Source organism: Aphanomyces astaci (assembly GCF_000520075.1).
Source record: "Aphanomyces astaci strain APO3 unplaced genomic scaffold supercont1.25, whole genome shotgun sequence".
NCBI lineage: Eukaryota > Oomycota > Saprolegniomycetes > Saprolegniales > Verrucalvaceae > Aphanomyces > Aphanomyces astaci.
This window is the reverse complement of record NW_009798288.1, coordinates 486,616-505,739: the sequence shown is the minus strand read 5'-3', so window position 1 is coordinate 505,739 and position 19,124 is coordinate 486,616. Positions and strand designations below refer to the sequence as shown.

Genomic DNA, 19,124 nt, shown 5'->3' with positions numbered 1-19,124 from the left:
TCCATTTTCAGCTCTATGATAGCGGAGCGCAGAAAATTGTTGTCACGTAGTGGCTGTGGTGGCCAAATGTTCAGGCGGCGAGTGGCGAAACGACGTAGAGTAGATATAGCGCATGAGAACTATGTATCTACGCAAGTCAGTCGTAAAGTCGGCGGCTTGGAAATATAGACTGCCACGCTAATGGCGCACCGGTAAAGGTCAGGAGTCGTGCAGTCATCACTACTAACTCTAGGCATGCGCAACCCAAAAGATCAACGCCTAGCTAACCTGAAATCAGGTTACACTGCACAGAGCCTAGGGTTCAGTACAAGTAGGAGGTCGCGCGGGAGGGGCATGTGTACAGCGTTCGATGCGTTGTGTGTGCAGCTACCCTCGACATGGAAATGACTTACCACAGCCGTGCTTCACATGGGTAAAGTTATCCCGTCGAGGACCTACCAGTACACACCGGAGTGGAGTGACGAACCACCGGCAACCGACAAGGGCGTGCTTTGGGCGTGCATCTGCGAAATTTTGGTTTGCAACCAACAATTTATTCTGATATTTTTGCCCAATAAATAGCCACAATCCCAAAAGTCGCTGTAAACGACCATAAGGAGGTCGTCCAGAGCGGTTTTTGCAAAAGTCGATGGAAACGATTTTGATTGGCTACTTTTCCAAAAACCGCTGACACAAAAGTCGTTATTTACTGGACCATCTCACTTGCAAAGTGGACGAGACCAACATGCAGCGCGATCGATTGAACGTCGCGTTCCCATCATGTTGAATCTTGTTACGCTACGTCGTAAGAGTCCAAGTATGAGGCAACGACGTCAATTTCAATGCCATAAACTTGGACAAGCACAACACATCTCCAACGCTTGCACATTTGAAATGGGCAAGCAAGTTGAATAAGATAAAAAAGTGTAAGCGGTATACTATTAGTATGATGATAATACAGTACTGACTGTGAAGTAAACAGTCAAGTTGTCAGTGAGGTACTCATCAAATACTTATACTTCAAATATTCAATTCTGCTAGTGCAAGTGATTGTGTGCACTCTAATGCAAGAGTTTTGATTGGTTATAATCAATGTTGAAATGAGAGAGTTCAAAAGGTACCTCACACAAAAGGCAGCTCTTTGCATTTACCATTTCGATTCCAAGCCACGAAACGAAGATGGTAGTGTTGACGTGCATGGTTGTTGGGTCGTGGAAACCAATTTACGTGGAAATCCACGACAACCCTCCAGTGTTGCGACTTCAAGAGCTATTGAAGAGCCAACTCTACCTTGCCTGCCCAACGCACGAGCTCAAGCTCTATGTTGCAAAGACGACGACCGCCGAATGGTTGGCGCCCAATGGAGTTATTATTACGGCAACATATTCGACACCAAATCAAACCAGGGAATGACACGTATGTATGGCCTTGTGCAAACGTCCTTTGGATGGACAGACGTCGACCAACCAGGTTCCTTGCAGCGCCAGTGTGACCTGTTGATGGAATTCATGCCTCGATGATGATGAACTGGTCGAGAAACACATGACCACCATCTACCTAGGACCAACTTCATAAGACGATACATATACCCCTCCCGTTGAAGCGACGTTGACCCTGAGTTTCCCTTGTCCTAGTGACGATTCGATCCAAAACACGATGGATCGACGGCAACAGAGGTCGAACGCGCGTTGATTTGCCTTAGGGAGATCCGCGCTTCCCTCCTCGTTGTGTGGGAGTCGTGGATACTGCACACAACGAGGGACGAAGCGCGGATCAAACACAGTTAGTACGACGGAGCGACCTGTGGAGGTGGTGGGAACTCAAGGTACGTACTGGTGGGCCGCACGGTCAGTTTCACAGCGATGGGGTGGACTGTGGTGCTGCGCATGGACATCCGACGGCTTGGTTGCATGATGCACTCACAATGGGCCACCTCGATTTGTTTCAAAATTGCCCTCTCTCATTGATTCGTCAGTCAATAATGTTTACAACCAATGATACGACGCCACACTTTGACACTTCACGTTTGTGACATTCTTGTGTGACCAATTGTTATTGATAATCTTATATTTAAATAAAATTGCAAACCATTTTTACTGCTCCGAGTATTACTGTATTATAATAGGACTACAGAGCGGTGACCAAATATACCTCTTGAATATGATAATGGTATACAATTATGAGGTTTATATCCCACGTGATCCATTTTTGCGACTGATTTATTGGACTGTGAATCATGATGGCATCATTAGCGGTACGCAATGTGCCCACACTGCACGTCACAGATCGCATTTCTCATTGCACAGACCTTAGGCGTTAGGTTTTAATACGTATTAGCTCGAAAACGGGTTGCTATAGTTCAGTCTCATTTCCAGTGAAGTACTTGTTCTAGAGTAACCTTCCATGACAACTTTAATGGAATCTGCCAACCAAGTGACAACTGCCAGTCGCACCATCCATGCCCATGCGAGAAAAGTGCTTGCGGTACTGCCAAAAATTCGAATACATCCTACTGTATATCCATTGTTCACATTGCCTCAGTGTCGAATGCGTCACATTAAAGGCACACCTCCTAAGCCGACTGTAGGTTTTTGTGGCGCAAAGCCCTACACATGCAATGTTAGAACCAGCGTAAGAGCCTTTGGGGCTGCTAAAACTTAGGTTGCATCATCGGAATTGCGTTCACCATTTTTTAAGTTGGCAATATCAACCGGTTAAATCCGTATAACAAATGTTAACCGGATTACGGATAACTGTCCTACCAATGAGTATATATATATATATACCAGGTATCATTGGAAGGTACTTACAGTTAAACTAGCACCCAAAATACCGTGGGAACTCCCTAGATAAGGCGACGGGACATGCAAATAATCCTCTCAAAAATATAATCAAAATAACACCTGTAACCTGGCCTTGCGTGGGCACATACTTTGAAGTAATAATGCTTTTATTCCCAGCACAAACTGTACGTACAGTAGCAGTACAGTACTATAGTAAAACTACTTTAACCTCACTGATAGTTTCTGGTTCTGCCCGTGGACATTGGGCCACATATGTACATCCACTGTACGTAATGTAAACTGTACTCACGAGTACTGTATTGTAGTAGGGGACTTCGTTCAAGTGTCGGATTTTGTTAATCTGCATGTTGTCTTCCTGTCATTCAAGTTGGTGCTTTCATGACGAGGCAACCCCCATATTCACATGCCAACTACGCACTGCGCACAGACACAAGGCGAACTCCCATGGCTACGCACACGCCAACACTGAACGCGACCAGCAGCCACGTCGACGTCATCGCGACAGAGTCCAGGAGCTCATGCGGGGGTTGGTCGTGGTCCCTGGCTAAAGGAATCTCCATCCGCTCAATCTCCGAGTCATCCACGGCCTGGCTTTGAATCTATACAAGACACGGGGGCTTAGCCAGTTCCAAAACAAGAAAACACTCAGCATACTGTACACGAGATACAAAACACTGTACGTAAAGTAGAGTGTACAGTAGTACTGTACTGTACAGTAAGATGTGTAGTAAACCAACTAACGTCGATGAAAAAACTGTACGTAAAGTAATTGTAGGATATATGTGTGTACCAATGATTCAATGCGGTGAACGGTCACTGGATGAAACGAATGGGCTTCAGAGCATTGTAGCCACACATCTAACGCCACGACCGCGCCATGTTGTCGTTGAATCTACGCATGATGTATTATTATGATTTCAATATATATATATATACATAGTTTCCCCAAACCAACAATACTCTATATATTTCCATCTCTTCATCATATATATAGGGTATGCACGTAAAACGAGGACATATACTAGTAGTGGATATTGTTGTGTTTATATATTCTAAACTGGAGCGGCGATATGGAGAATGAATGAATTGGCACACAACCAAATACATGTACAGAAGAATATTGAACCAATCACCTTGCAGGAAACCATTATCAACGTTAAATTAATGTATGACTTGAATTAGTGTGATACCAAGCACCACAGCACATACGAAATTCAGTCTAAAGAATCGATCGATAGAGTTTGCGAAAATCAGCACAAAAGTCCAAATTTTTGGGAAAAAAAAGGAATATATATATTTATTCTCAAAATGAAAATAATAGTAAGCGTACGTACGTGTTCGAAGGCAGAGCACAACTCGAGTGTGTCAGAAATACCAAGCAGACCGGGGACGTCCAACGACTGCTGACTTTGCGTGTCGTCCACCAATAAAGATACTGGGAGTGGCGATGGTACCACGTGGCCCACGAGCCCCTTGAGCTCACTGTCGCTTGGGATATAGCCTACGAATATACAACCAGTGCGTTTAAAATATGGGGATTTCTATATATCTATTATGTATGAGCAGTAGTTACATACAGGAATCATACAACAACAACAGCAACTAACGGAACTATTATATATACAGTAAGAGGATTGCACTTTAAAGAGAAGATTATACTGTATTGGATCATAAGGCGGATATTGGATCTATATGTATGTATGATGAATGTAGACGTTTGAAATGCTACTGTATGGATTCAAAACATGATGTTGTTATATCTTCTTCCGGTACATACTTTTAAGATATATATATTTGTCCATATTTATACGATAGCGACATGCATTTGTATGACGATGTGATACTGAAACGAAGAATAAAACTACATACTGTATGTAGGCATGTATCTCCCATATCATTGCATGCAATTCTATATATATATATCTTAATTATATATGTATATAAATATATATATATATATAATTAAGATATCAAAACAATTGCAGAGGGATTTCTATCTAAAAGAAATATAGGGGGACGCACCTGGCACATGTAGCCACGAGTCCCACGCCACGGGCAACGGCGGCAAGTCTTCTACGAGGGTGAAATACTCGTGGCAGAATGCGCAAAATTCATCTGTCGTGACGCTGCCTTGTTCAAAGCCTATGCAAGAATAATATGGGGAAATGTTTTTATATATATATATTGGATGCATGTGATTTCAAATATTATACTTTTGACTTTATTACCTGAAACGAATGCCGATGCAAAGTACTGAAACGCTTCGTCTCCTACGATCGTTTGCAGATTCCTAAGGAACAAATAGCCCTTTTCCCGACCCACAACACTCCACTGATGGCTCGAATGATGGGATGCCACCTATAAAATCGTAAAACTATCACATTCAGTACATAAAACTTAGCAAACCATATATGCCAAACCAAATACTTCGTACATTATAAGCTCCTATAGTCCATTCAACTACAGGGGTATATTGAAAGACAACAGGTTTTAGTTATTACCAAGGCGGTATCGGCGTCGAGCTCCAGTGCCCGTCGCAACGCCACTAGCCTATATCATAGATCGCTCAATATACTAACTACTATTATGCTTATAACTTTATACATGAAACTGTACACGTTGATAAGTGAAACATCGTCCAGGAAGATATATAATATATATATATTTATAAAAATACACACCCGTCGTGTACGATTGGGGCCACAGATGGAGGGTGTACTGTGTTCAACACTTCGAGTTGTAGCCACTTGGCCCATCCTTCGCTGAGCCTACGAATCCCAAATATCAAATGTATAATTATTATACAAATCAATATATATTTCACGGAATTGCCAAAAATATTATCACGTACCATACGTCGGTCCACGTTTCGTGAGGTGCCCGGAAGGCTGTCCAATGGCGCACCACTGAGTCGGCTAGTATATCTATTTCTGTAACAATATAAAAGAGTTAATAATCTAAAACTATGCTCATTTCACCAAGAAAATCTATTATCTATTCACTGGATAGTCAAGCATGGGAACGCAGGCGTTGCAAGACGATATATATTATCGTGTATATCACCTGCAGGTCGGTTAAAAGCGTTTAACCCATCAAATGGTATACATCGTGTAATCCATTCATATGTAGACTTATAAAATTATTATTATCAATCACCCAAGTCCATTTGAACAGTCGAGGGAAAATTTAAAAGATAAAAATAACATCAATTTCATCATGGTGACATTCACGTCGTCCATATGGCAGTTGTTTTTTCGTTTTATACAGTAAATCATCGATTTTGGATAGGTCACACGAATCACTCGTTCGAGTATAAACCGTCCATATTCCGCCATAACAAAAGATATGATTTATGACTAATATGACTAAAATATGACAAAATTGTACGTACTTTGCGCGGCTGCTTCGTCCACCACCACGAGCGACGGCGTTGCCATCGACCGAAACGACAGGGTTAACGCAGTTGGCACCACCAGAACGTGCAAGGGAGGCCACACCCACGGCAGCCCCGTCGTCCGCTCGGCGGCAGCCACCAGATCCGGCACAAGGGCCAACGCATTACTGGTACTACTAGGAATACTAGCAGCATGCACAGTGCAGGCCGACGCCACGTGCTGCGTGCTACATACAGTATGTACAGGAATGAAACCTACTAGATATACTATCGAGCGTTGAATACTACTACTAGTAGTAGTACGTTATAAGAGTGGTTGTCGCCGGGCAAATCACGAGCGCGAGCAAATGAGACGGTACCGCCACCGGTTGGTTAAACGTGACGACTTGAGATTTCGATTTGGGCACTTGGATGGATTCTACATCAAGATCGTCATCCCTTATTGATGATACCAAGGATAAGAAAACACATTAGTTTCCAAACTATTATATATATATATATATATATGTAGTGCTGTCTATCCAATGATATAACGAAGCCAGCTTTCGAAGGGACTTGTAACTTTAGTGTAATATAGTACTGAGTTTATTCAACAATGGATCGACAATGGAGAATGATTTGAATCGACACAACACCAAAGAAGTGTACAGAAGAATCGGCCAAAGTAGTATTGAGCCAATCAGATTGCAGGAAATCCCTATCACCATCGAATTTTCGAGTGAATTGTGTGGTTATATTCATTACCACCCGACACCTTTTTACATTCAAAACCACTTTAGTATATTGTCAAATCGATTCGAAACTGGAGCCGTCAAAAGCAGCAAAATCGAATGTCTGAAGAGAATAGATGAAAAAGAACCGCCTTAGCCAATCAAATCACGTTCTGGTAAATATTTCTGCCAATCCAAACGTTTGACTCGGCCGCAAAACCATATATATATATCCTAATCTTGGTATTATATAGTTTGTATACAAACTTAAAATTGGATCATATATGGATCCAATGGATTACTAGTATTCGACAGCTACGAGGCGAAATGACTCACAAGTCCAAATAATATTTGTGTGAAATGAATACGAGTCCAAAGAATCAATCAATCGATCGATTTGGCACATTTTTGGGGTAAAAGGATTGCAATACCTGTCAACGACGCACTCATCAACACTGTAGCCAGCGCGGACGTGGTGACATGCGCTGTGTACGTAAACTTCATGCACAGTTGCGGAGGCACGGGCAGTAAGCTAGGCGCGTACGAAGGATAGGACTGGGTGATGAGCCATGAAGAGTCCAGCCAGTGGCATGCCAGGCTAGGCTTGGCCAGGTGATACGTCACTGCCACGCTACATACAGATCCAGGGTAAACATCGTGTTCATCAAGAAACAAGTGAACGTACCTGTATGGCGCGACGACTTGCTTGGGCACGGCGATGGCGAGCGTGGAATGCAATTGGTCGCTCGTTGGCGACATCTCGATCACTTTAAACTCGGTGGCGTCGTTGTTCACGGCCACAGACTCAATCGAGAGCCCTTCCACGGCCAGCGCGAGGCAACCCTCGTCCGTGCTGGATGGAGTTTGGAGCACGGTGTACGTGGCCGTTGCGTGCAGGCGGCGGGTAGCGACGTCGACGGACACTTTCCAGTGGAGATGCTGGAACGAGCCTTCGGGCAGCGGGGTGGGCAAGCCCATAAGTGCACGAACCATGGCGATACAGTACTGTATGCAGGTTGGAAGTTTCGATGTCTCACGGGTTGTAACTGACTCGACCGCCTTTCATTGGTCCAAACTTTTGAAACCAAGAGTATAAGCACCGCACGTGTCAGCATCCGCATAAAATATCCGAACGCCATTGTAATAACAACAAGTGAACTCGCTACTATGGTTAGTATAAACTTCTGCAATTCGCGTGGTTTTGTAATCAATATTGAATAGTTCTGATTGGTTGAATTAACTTATGCTTTCAGTATGAGCCAATCAAATCCACTCAAAATTGGGTTAGCCAATAGCGTCGATTGGATCTGACGGTCTGGAAATTTGTCCCGAATACACAATACAATTAACAGTAAATGCAATTACTACTGTTATAACGTTATTAGTACTATTAATACGTAGTACCAGTGGCGAATAACTTGCGAACAATTCCTATGCGTTCACTAGTATCACGTTAATTCACTCTTAGTTCAGTACCAGTATACTCATAGTACTCGGAGTACTTCGAAGTATTATTATGTGTCGGACGAAATATACTGGAAATATCCTGAACTTAAACGAAAAATGGTGTAGTAACGTACTATTAATAGCAGTACGTATTAATATTAAGTACTAACGTTACTATTAATACGTAGTACTTACTATAAATACTGGATTAATAGTATTAGACGAGTGCGATGTGCGATTCCAACCAAAGTCGCCTGTCTGACAATCGTAAAGTCGATTATCACTAGTACGATGACAACGACCAAAGCAATTGGGGGCTGCTCCATTTATATTCACGGGTCAAGGCTGCTTGGTAAAGTTACAGCCACGCGTGGTTGTAGTTTTGGTGCAACGTCAGCGCGCCACGTACATATGTATTTAAGTCCGTCGAACCGCTCGTCTCGGCTCATGGTGGTGGTGCCAACAAGGTTAAACATGCTGAGTCAACCCGAGTTCGTCTTTGTGGCCACGCGTCTTTGTGTTATTCATTTCCATGGAGACCATCTCGGTTCCGTTCGAAAGGATACATCGCAGGATTTCCTGACTCTTCAACATTCAGCCCCCTCGCTACCCCTGGTCGGATTTCGGCTACAGTGTCGTGGGTTACTTTCGTCCACTCTTTTCACTAGCTGTGGGGGGGTGGGGGGCTTGAGGAGGGAGGGACATTGCGCTATGTACCATCCCACGTGTGTGGTGTTGTGACGATTTTTTGTTCAATTCCCTCATTAAAACTGTTCCACTGTTGTTTTGACCCGAAATACTGTTTCAATGAGATTTATAAGGAAGTTTGTATGCTCAGACCACCTCACCTCTTGCTAGGGGATAAGTGTATCTCAGTGGTTAGCGACAGCTAAACACTAGCGATGCAGTTAACCCCGGAGATTTAGCATCGTATGTACTCACCGGGGTTGGACGGAGTCCCAGGTTACAGGGCTACTGTACTGGCGAAAAGGTGTATCCGGATGTAATACTACCCTCATTGAAACAGTATTTCGGGTCAAAACAACAGTGGAACTGTTTTAACGAGGGAATTATTCCGATTTTTTATCGAAATGATAAACGTACAGCATCGCTGCTACTAAACGTGCAATATAGCTGACCAGTAGACACTATTTGTCGTGTTTCTTTGACGACACTTGACTACACAACGTTCACGTTACCGGAATGTAGTGTAGTACTTTGGTTATGCCAAGGAGTGAACTACCAATGAATGTGTGGTATTGTTCGACGTGGTAAATGCATTGGGGGCGTCAAGAACCTGAGCTCGAGCGCATATCTGGTCGAGACGACCAAGGAGCAATTGGCAATTCCTTATCCCAGATAATTCTATTGATCTGCATGCGCGATTACACCTGTAGCCGCGGCGAAGATTCCGCCAATCTCAGCACACGACGAAATAATCACACAAAGGCCAAGTGTTGAACACTCGACTTTGGATCAGTTACTATACTCGTAAAGTACATGCATAAATAGTGGGTCGACAAGCTCACACCATGTACAGTGTGTGGCGATTGCGGCCGGCCACGTACATCTCGTTCCGTGTTTGCGTCAAACCAAGTTGCAATTGTTTGGTACTACAGTAACGTTATACGTATATGTGGACTGCAATTCCATCGATCTTGGGGTGCATGCATCGCCCCAACCTCGAAATACCGCACAACAACTGTCAACATATGGGGCTGTAGCACAAATCCTTCATTGGATCAGTGCTGCATTGTTATGCCCTAAATGTACTGTACTCTGTCATAAAGCAACGAGTGAGTTTTGGTTTTGAGAGACAGAATCAAACCCAGCCCATGGAATCATTAACCATGGCCCAATTCAACAACATAGTTCTTGTATACGGTGTAGTTACGTTTAAGATGCACGGCCATTCATTGCCCAGTGCGTGAAACTCGCCTCGTCTAAAGGAATTATTCACCATGATACGCTATAAATTGTGAGCCCAACAGTAGGACCAAAAGCAGCCCATCTGGGTCAGCACACCAAACAATCTGCTCCGCCAACCCACCAGGTGTAACCAACGGTAGTCACGTATTCGCCTGTCAATTTCATCGTCAGGCAGGCGGCCATTTGAAGTGCTTTCTACACCAACATATCTCCTAAACTCGCATCAGTCATTCTTGAATTCACGTTGCCATGGTCAAAGCTGCCCTAGTCCCTCTTGCCATTGTCGCCTCCGCCGCCCAGGCTTTCGACATCAACATCATCAACGGCACCGAAGCCCCCATTGGCAAGTTTTTGTACACAACGGGTTTCCGCAACAAGGACATCAGCGCCAACTACTGCGTGGGGGCGCTGATCGCCCCCAAATACGTTTTGACCGGTGCCACGTGCGTCGACACGTTGTTCACGTACTCGTCTGTGGGGTCACACTATTTGTCGGGGGACAAGGACGGCGAGCGCATCAAGATCGTCAAGCAGACCAAGCACCCCCTGTTCAACCCCAAGACGTACGAGTTTGATTTTGCCATCTTTGAACTGGAAACCGCCAGCAAAATCGCGCCGGTGAAAGTGAACTTTGACCCGGTGGTCACCCCCGGCTCCTGGTCGACTGTGCGTGGGTGGGGCACGTACTCCGCCGCGGGAACTCTGTCGCCGGTGCTGCTCGAAGCTGACGTCAAGGTCTGGGACAACGTGGAATGCGCCAAGGCCGTCAAGCCATACGGACCCCTCGCCGACTCGCACATTTGTGCCGGCGGCGCTGACAAGGACTGGTGCGGCGGCGACAACGGTGCCCCGCTGATCGTCAACAAGGCTGGCGAGGACTACGTCGTGGGGCTGGCGAGCTGGGGCGGCCCTTGTGCCACCAAGAACGTGCCCGGGATCTACTCGCGCACGTCCAGCGGCCGCGACTTTATCGAGCCCTACTTGCCCACCAACCCCGTGCCCACCACCACCAAGCCGTCGTGCTAAACGAGAACACGTGACATCCAACCGTGCCGTGCAATACTATGTGTGACAGAGTAATGAAATGTCATTTCGTGCAATGCTTCGTGTTTTGTTGATGATGTATGGCTTTTTCGCCTCATCGAATGGATGGCGGTACATACATCTCGCCACTCGTCTTTGTGATAGTTTGTCAACGAAAAACGACCTAACGTTATATGGTGAGTGCGAATACGTGTGTTAGTTAACCACAACCTTCTCGCCCTATATACTGTAGTACTGTATGCCAATACCCGTGAGCCGACGGTGTCTATAGTTTGCTCCCACACCAAACGACTAACGTTACTGTAGCACAGTGGTGCACTGTGTGTGTGCTTCGTCTCGTGGAAGTCGAAGTATTTGTTCACATTTGGAAAATGTAGTACTGTATTTAAGGTAACTATTAATAATAGTACAGTAAGTTCCAGTAATATATTAATACTTCGAAGTAGAATACTATTAATATTCAGGTACTACTATTAGTTACTAGGTAGTAACTAATAGTAGTACTAGTATTCAACAACGCATCAGTACTTTGTGCACAAGAGGTCAGGATGAGGAGTACAGGTTTTCATCACAACAAAATGTGTCACTGTCACAACGCATTTCGTCGTTCTCACAAGAAAGTCCGCGTGGAATATAACCGATCATGTGGTAAAGTGTTTTCAAGTTATAATGTTTGCGGAGGTACTGTATCCCAATTTCAGTCATGTCCTGGGAAGTTGATGGTGTCAAATGTCAAACAATTGTCGGTGAGTTTGTTGACGATGGCAATACAGTAGCTGGTCATATCATATAGGGTAGCGGCATAGTCCTGCTGCATTCAACAGCACCCGCGAATGAGTACAACGACTCAGGCACAATGTGTTGCAATTGAAAGCCTGGTGGCCACGATTCAATCGTGCACAGTGTGCTTCAAGCCACCAGTCGCCCTCGGCGAAACTTTATCGGCTTGTGGCGTAGGCCGAAATTAATCGTACGCCACAGGCCGACGCAGCTCCAAATCAATGTGATCGTTCAGGGCTTATTGCGCTGTTTTGGCACGAAATCTGGTGTAGCGTAGCTATATCCTACGTAGTAGATAGAATGCATTATGTTTTACAACATCAGCTGAAGGCTGCGAGGGTAGGAGCCCTTCTCTGCAAGTGGATTCAACAACGAAGCCTTTGTAACTTATGATTGGCAATAAATAAATTTATGTAACCAATCAGAGGGCATTGTACTTGGACACTCGACAAGGCTGAAGCACGATGGTGGGCTCGCTGCCTCTCCATGCCTGACTGCTGCAGTTCCCTTGCATTGGGTATACCCTTGTCGAGATCAATCTTAGCTATGATGGCAGCAGTTGCTATGTACCGGTCATTGTGCTCATTTGTGATGGCAGCGTCACACACAGCACTTTAGTAATCCGCCATGAACATGAGCTTAGGCCAATGTGGTTGTACTGTACAGTAGTGGAGAATAGAAACCTGAACCTTGCATGAATTTGAGTTCACAATGCGTCATGCAATATTTGATTATGTGTTTACGTCTGTGCGCTGTACCTTGAGTGAATGGGCTCAACGACAGGATATGCAGTAGGCGCTACCAGTAAAAGTTTGGACTTAACTGTGAGTCGTGGGGTATCCACATGTAGAAGTCTACAGTGGCCCCTCATGTCATTATGACTTCCTCGTAGTGTTGATCGTTATAATTGCTGCAATGTGCAAACCATGCATAGTTTACACTTCGGTACCCTCCACAATAATTCCACTCCACAGCATCCCCCCACGCTACATACATGGTTAAAACGAATTCTCTAGAAGTATGCGATTGAGTGTGTAGATTGCACACTCCGGAGTATTTGAGTAGAATACAGAATGCGCATTGTCTATCGGGCTGGGGGGGGCAATTATATTGGAGGGTCTACAGAAGGACTGTATAACGCTTGGGTTTGTTCATGCATTAAAGGTGTGCACATCGCTGCAATTGCAGCGATCAAAGCTGAGTGACAGCATCAGTGATGCCTAGCATCTCCGTTCTACAGTGCTCAATTTCCAAACTTGTACCTACCTGTCGTTAAGCCCCAGAATTACTACGAATTAGTACTGTACTGTATTCACTCAAACTCACATTGTACATCAATGCGATGCGTGGCATTATAATTGTTAACTCACAGTCAGCGCATGCTTGGTTCAAGTCTCAATAACGACACTTGCCTTCGCCTCAGTACTGCAGTATGGTACATCAATACTGTCCAATGCTTGGGAAGGACTAGTACAGTAGCCAGGCATGGAGAGGCACCGTGCCCTCCACCGTGCAGTGTCCAAGTACAATGCCCTCTGATTGGTTGCATACATTTTATTTATAGCCAATCATAAGTTACAAAGACTTCATTGTTCAATTTGCAGTCTCAGGCCCACAAGCACTGGCCACCACTTGCAGGGGGGCTCCTGCCCTCACAGCCTTCAGTTGACGTTGTAAAACATGGCACATTCTATCCACACGTAGGATATAGCTACGTTACACCAGATTTCATGCACAAACAGCAGCAATAAGACCAGAGCGGTCATATTGATTTGGAGTAATGTCGGCTTGTGGAGTAGGGGGTGGAGTTCAGCCTACGCCACAAACTGACAAGGTTTCGCTGAGGGTGACTGGTGTCATGCAGTACACTGTGCACCACGTGGCCACTAGGCTTCCATTACAATACCTTGTGGCTGAGTCGTTGTACTCATGCGCTGCGTGCTGTAGAATGGCAGCAAGGCTACCCTATATTTAGACCAGCTACATATTACCATCGTCAACAAACTCACCAACATGACTTGGTCTGTGACTCTATTGGGACAGGAAACATCCATACTCACAAAAGACATTATTAAACGTGTCGCGTTTGTGACTTCGCCCCATGTTGTGTTAACGACGGAATTGTTGTGATAATGACAAGATTATTGTGATAACGACTAGTTTTGTGTGAAGACGACTGATTTTGTGTGAAAGCGACCAGTTTTATTGCGACGACGACGATGTACATGTGCTAGCGCCATATCTGTTGTGTGTGAATCTAATTTCGTTGTGACGGAGATATTACTCCAGGATGAGGATGTTATACTAGTCGGCTAAGCGACATGGAGGGAGGGGGGGGCAAACAACGAGGAGAACTCAATTGCCTCATATATGGCTCTCTTGGAGACGAAGAAGGGAATCTGATGCGTTGGTTTCAGTCCCCGGGATATAGTGGGCATTGCGAGGGAGGGGCTTCGAGAGGCATTGTCAGGGCGACGGAGCCTCCTTTCCACGGACAGCTCAATTGAAAAGCTACCTCTTCGAGGGCGTGGGGGTCGGCCTGCGCGGAGAGAGAAGCGAGGGGGTATATAGGTCCGTATTAGCGCCCGCCGCGTATGGTAAGTCGTGAACTCGCGTAGAAGTATGTACAGTACCTAAAGCTGGAGGGAAAAGTGGGAGGCCTACGTATTTGGTCTATAGTTGTCATGTATTGCTGCGTAGCAGTCGTTCCATATGCTGTGTAGCGTTAGGACGAGTGGCCATATCTTATGGGAAAGGCCATCGTAGGCAACACAGTGGGGGAGCCGGAAATCCAAGGCTCGATGCGGTAGCACAGGAAGGAGATATAGTCTCCCGTGTCGAGGGAGCGTTGAGGGGGTCGAAGGTCTGCGGATAGAAGGTGTGATATCAAGAAGCACCGCAGAGGTTTCGAAAGGGAAGGTGAAGTCAAACTTATATGAACCACTGTAGACTTCAATATTGTAAGGTTTTTCTCGGCCTTCGTTTGCTACAGCAATACTATACCTCCCCCCTTGTAACTGCGAACAAGTTAGTTTACGTAGCCGTGTTTACAACTCTCAAAGGAATCGTATCAACACTTGGCGCGCAGAAACCCATCCACAGCCGCTTCCACGCGTTGATGGGCCCACGTAATGTGCCCGTCGTCTCCCGCGCGACGCGCAAACATGTCGCGGCAGTGCGACGTGCCGAGAATGTCCACCACCTCGGACGCAGGGTTCGCGGACCCTGTGGCGTTGGTTAGGCCAAGCGCGGCCCACGGATCGATGGTGCCCGTGGGGAACACAACGTTGACCACGTTCAGGTTGAACCCGCCGTACTTTTTATTCGTGGCTTCAACGTTGGCAGGGGCGTTGGTGATATTGAACGCATCCCGACACATATACCCGTGCACGAGGTCGGGCGTGACAAACTTGAGGGGGGAAAACGCACCCTTGGCATTGGCTGTGGTTTGGCCGTAGCCGAATTCAGCGCATGTTTGGTAGGCCCACTGACGTTTCATTCCCGTGGTGGTGAGCGACGTGTTCTTGGCATAGTCATACTCGCTGACAAAGTCGTTGTACGTGCATCGGCCACTCGCCACCGTCCGATTGTAAAATCTAGATAGCTTTTCGACAGGGCTGGGCCCCTCGACCGCAAAGGCATCGCACACGTCGGCTAAATTCACTACCCCATAGTCGTTGTTTTGCGCAATGCCTTGGAAACGACGGTAGATCTGACGCTCAAACACAAATCGGTCGTCGTCGCTCGTGAAGTTAGAGCAAGGATTGAATAGCGTCTTGATGGTAGCCGCGTCCGACGCCGACGGACTCGTGAGCAACCTGTGGACTTCTTCCATCGCCGCCCGCACCGTGTTGACACATGCATCCTTGCCATAGTACCTACGAGAAACAACGACACAGTAAGACAGAGTGTAAAGTCACATTGTAATTGACAGATATTAATAAAGTCAGTTGGTTTTTATACGCTTTTCCAAGAACCTTTTCAAAACCAAATACACATCGAGGAATATATAGTATACAGTGGACATGTCGTCGACTTGGTGATAGTTGCTAAAATTGAATCACTCCTTCTAATTACAATCATAGCTTTTTAATTAAAGGTATGGTAGGTAGGTCACAATAATACTACGTAATAGGTGTGTATATTGTTCACACGATAGCACGAATGGTGTGGAAATGTATATATTTCCATACAATCGATATACCAAACAGGTTTATCCTTCATATCAACCACTTGTCAAATATATCAGAGAGCCGCCTCAGTGGGTTGAACTCACACGTTTCATCACACAAACCGTGTCACACACACACACAAAATACCCTACAAAGTATATGACTATACACACGCACCGAAGTCCTTCAGACACGACGTCCGAGAACTCAAAGAAGTCAATTTTGGCTTCGATGGGGGCTGAACTCGCGACCGCCCCGACAAATCGCGACGGGTACAGTAGCTTGAGCCAAGCCGCGAGCATGCCGGGGTAGCTGCCTCCGAAGGCGACCCATTTGGAGTCGGCGGTCAAGTTGCGCGTGCGGATGATGTGGTCTTGAAACGTCACGATGTCGGCCAACGCTTGGTCCGAGCGCAGGAACTTGAGGTTCGCGTTGGAAAAGTCGGGGCGCGGCTGGGACTTGCCATAGTACCGGTGCTCGAGCGACACCACGAGTGCCTTGTGTTTTTTCGCAAGTTCGTTCAGAAACAACCCCGTGGACACGACGGTTGTGTTGCGCGCGACGTTTTCGCCGTTGATGTACAAGAACACGGGCGACCCGGGGCCCCCGTAGAATTGAGCACTGGAAAAGTACCGCTGCGCCCACACCGCTGGGTTAGTGGCGTCCGTGTGGTCTAATTTTTGTGTCTCGAACCATTCGTCCTGGATGAACGGGGGAGAGGATTCCCTTTCGGTGGCGGCGGATTCAAATTCGTCCACGTGGTCCAGCACGTTAAATCGAGTGAACACGTCGATGTCTTGCGCGGACATGGCCATCGTAGCGAGCGACGAGAGGAGCATGACACCACGCACCATCGTATATGCAGTTGTTTTATCGATTGGTACAGAAGGCCAATGAAAAAGTGAAGTCTTCATCGAGATGGATGATTGCTGGTTTGTAGAAAGGACGCATTTGTATACTAACGTTACTACAGCAAGTTCTCGCTTAACTCCGCACAATCAGCACAGGGTTGGAATGACAAGTGCGGAGTTAGTGGAGTTTCATTTTACTATAAAAATACATTTTTTTAAATACTGATAGTAAGTACTGGTCAACTGGTAATCAGGACAAAGTGGTGGTGTAGATACAACACTACAGTACTGTATCATCAAACATGCATTGGTGGTCAGAGTTCTCGCTTAACTCCGCACAATCAGCACAGGGTTGGAATGACAAGTGCGGAGTTAGTGGAGTTTCATTTTACTATAAAAATACATTTTTTTAAATACTGATAGTAAGTACTGGTCAACTGGTAATCAGGACAAAGTGGTGGTGTAGATACAACACTACAGTACTGTATCATCAAACATGCATTGGTGGTCAGAGTTCTCGCTTAACTCCGCACAATCAGCACAGGGTTGGAATGACAAGTGCGGAGTTAGTGGAGTTTCATTTTACTATAAAAATACATTTTTTTAAATACTGATAGTAAGTACTGGTCAACTGGTAATCAGGACAAAGTGGTGGTGTAGATACAACACTACAGTACTGTATCATCAAACATGCATTGGTGGTCAGAGTTCTCGCTTAACTCCGCACAATCAGCACATGGTTGGAATGACAAGTGCGAAGTTAGTGGAGTTACATTTTACAATAAAAATATATTTTTTTAAATACTGATAGTAAGTATGTAATCAGGACAAAGTGGTGGTGTAGATACAACTACAGTACTGTATCATCAAACATGCATTCGTGGTCATGGTTCGTGGGGTAGATGAACTCCTTACCGCAGTCGAGCGTTTGCCCATAGTCGATGAATTTGCTGGTACGCGCATACGGTCAGTGCGAGCCATAGCCCGTTCATACGCCGTCGACGAGTCTGCCATCCGGTAGCTCTGGAAGAAGCGAGGAACTCTGTTGCAACGAACGGAGGGTGTCCCTGCATACGCCTTGGCAACACGGCATCGTTTCAGGGAAGCGACGCACAAAAACCTAGAAGATCTGCGCCAACTATCGGAGTAGTCCATGGGTGATTGTGATTGGCCATTTGCTGGCCGGGAATTACATGAATCACCTTAATGCAAAAAGCGATTCATATCACTATTAATAGTCATGGTTATATCTGGTTCGCCTACTTCGTCATTTACGTTGTCATCACTACTTACGATATTTCACAAATAGTTGATGATTGTACTCTTGTATCACATACTTGTAAGATTTAATATTCTGCATGTCAGACATGTAATACAGTTTTTATATTAGTTGGACTTCTAAATTTAATTACTTGAAGCCTTTATACATATCATTATTAAGAGGTTCTGAGGATTTTGTCACCCAAAGCAGGGATACATTATTCAAGTGACGTCTGGCCGGGAATTAAATTCAAACAGGGAAATTTCAAGTTTAGAAATTCGACGAGCAAATTGACCATGCGATACAAATGATGGGACCTGCATAAAGTTATAAAGCTCGTCATGATCTTCAAAATGCATGTTTTCGCAGCCTCATAGGATGAATGGGTGACGAGTTATGGCACTCAGAAAGTAGGCCAGCTGGCCGGGAATTACATGAATCACCTTATTGTGATGACCGAAATTTCGATGAATACATCGATCGCATCGATAGTGGCCGAAATGATAATTTAATTTATTTCATTCTACGTTACTGGTATTGATTTGTGTTCTCAGCACGATGTTTTGGACCAAAACGTGTGTAATGCGGAGTTAGTGGTTGCGGAGGACGAATTCCCCGAGTGAGTGGGTTACACACCCACTCAATTGGTCAAAACCCACTCACTCAGGGAATTTGGTACTATTGACCTAAAACGTCCCTGAGTAAGTGGGTGGGACTAATTGCTTGCTACCACTCTGTTCCATAATGATTGCAG

The 19,124-nt window shown here is 45.4% G+C and overlaps 3 protein-coding genes across 4 annotated transcripts; 1 reads left to right on the top strand and 2 right to left on the bottom strand.

Moving 5' to 3' along the window:
- Window positions 1–3,082: 3,082 nt before the first annotated feature.
- On the bottom strand, window positions 3,083–7,917 carry H257_09914. Of its 2 annotated transcripts, XM_009836296.1 has the most exons (12): window positions 7,573–7,917; window positions 7,319–7,518; window positions 6,481–6,595; window positions 6,175–6,404; window positions 5,635–5,713; window positions 5,465–5,551; window positions 5,285–5,333; window positions 5,012–5,141; window positions 4,806–4,925; window positions 4,118–4,284; window positions 3,574–3,675; window positions 3,083–3,382 (listed from the first exon to the last, which is right to left on the bottom strand). In XM_009836296.1, the coding sequence occupies exons 1-12, from the start codon at window positions 7,878–7,880 to the stop codon at window positions 3,194–3,196; spliced, it is 1,776 nt and encodes a 591-aa protein (XP_009834598.1). In that variant the 5' UTR covers window positions 7,881–7,917; the 3' UTR covers window positions 3,083–3,193. The 2 variants fall into 2 exon arrangements, with proteins under 2 accessions (XP_009834598.1, XP_009834597.1); XM_009836295.1 differs by lacking the exon at window positions 3,083–3,382 and having other exon boundaries at window positions 3,510–3,675.
- A 2,594-nt stretch (window positions 7,918–10,511) lies between these two features.
- On the top strand, window positions 10,512–11,288 carry H257_09913 (hypothetical protein; the record flags this gene model as incomplete). The annotated part of the gene is made up of 1 exon (XM_009836294.1): window positions 10,512–11,288. The coding sequence occupies one exon, from the start codon at window positions 10,512–10,514 to the stop codon at window positions 11,286–11,288; it is 777 nt and encodes a 258-aa protein (XP_009834596.1).
- Window positions 11,289–15,051: 3,763 nt separating this feature from the next.
- H257_09912 (hypothetical protein) lies at window positions 15,052–17,112 on the bottom strand (the record flags this gene model as incomplete). Its single annotated transcript, XM_009836293.1, has 2 exons — window positions 15,052–15,964; window positions 16,436–17,112. 2 exons carry the CDS (start codon window positions 17,110–17,112, stop codon window positions 15,157–15,159), a joined length of 1,485 nt encoding a protein of 494 aa, XP_009834595.1. The 3' UTR covers window positions 15,052–15,156.
- Between the last annotated feature and the right edge of the window lie 2,012 nt (window positions 17,113–19,124).

What these genes read in the sequence shown, in the direction of transcription:
- H257_09914 (XM_009836296.1), bottom strand. Translation starts at nt 7,880, where the DNA reads ATGGTTCGTGCACTTATGGGCTTGCCCACCCCGCTGCCCGAAGGCTCG. An exon ending in GATGAGTGCGTCGTTGACAG is followed by an intron (nt 6,596 to 7,318) that starts GTATTGCAATCC and finishes ATCTTGATGTAG; the next exon opens with AATCCATCCAAGTGCCCAAA. An exon ending in GGACGAAGCAGCCGCGCAAA is followed by an intron (nt 5,714 to 6,174) that starts GTACGTACAATT and finishes ATATTGTTACAG; the next exon opens with AAATAGATATACTAGCCGAC.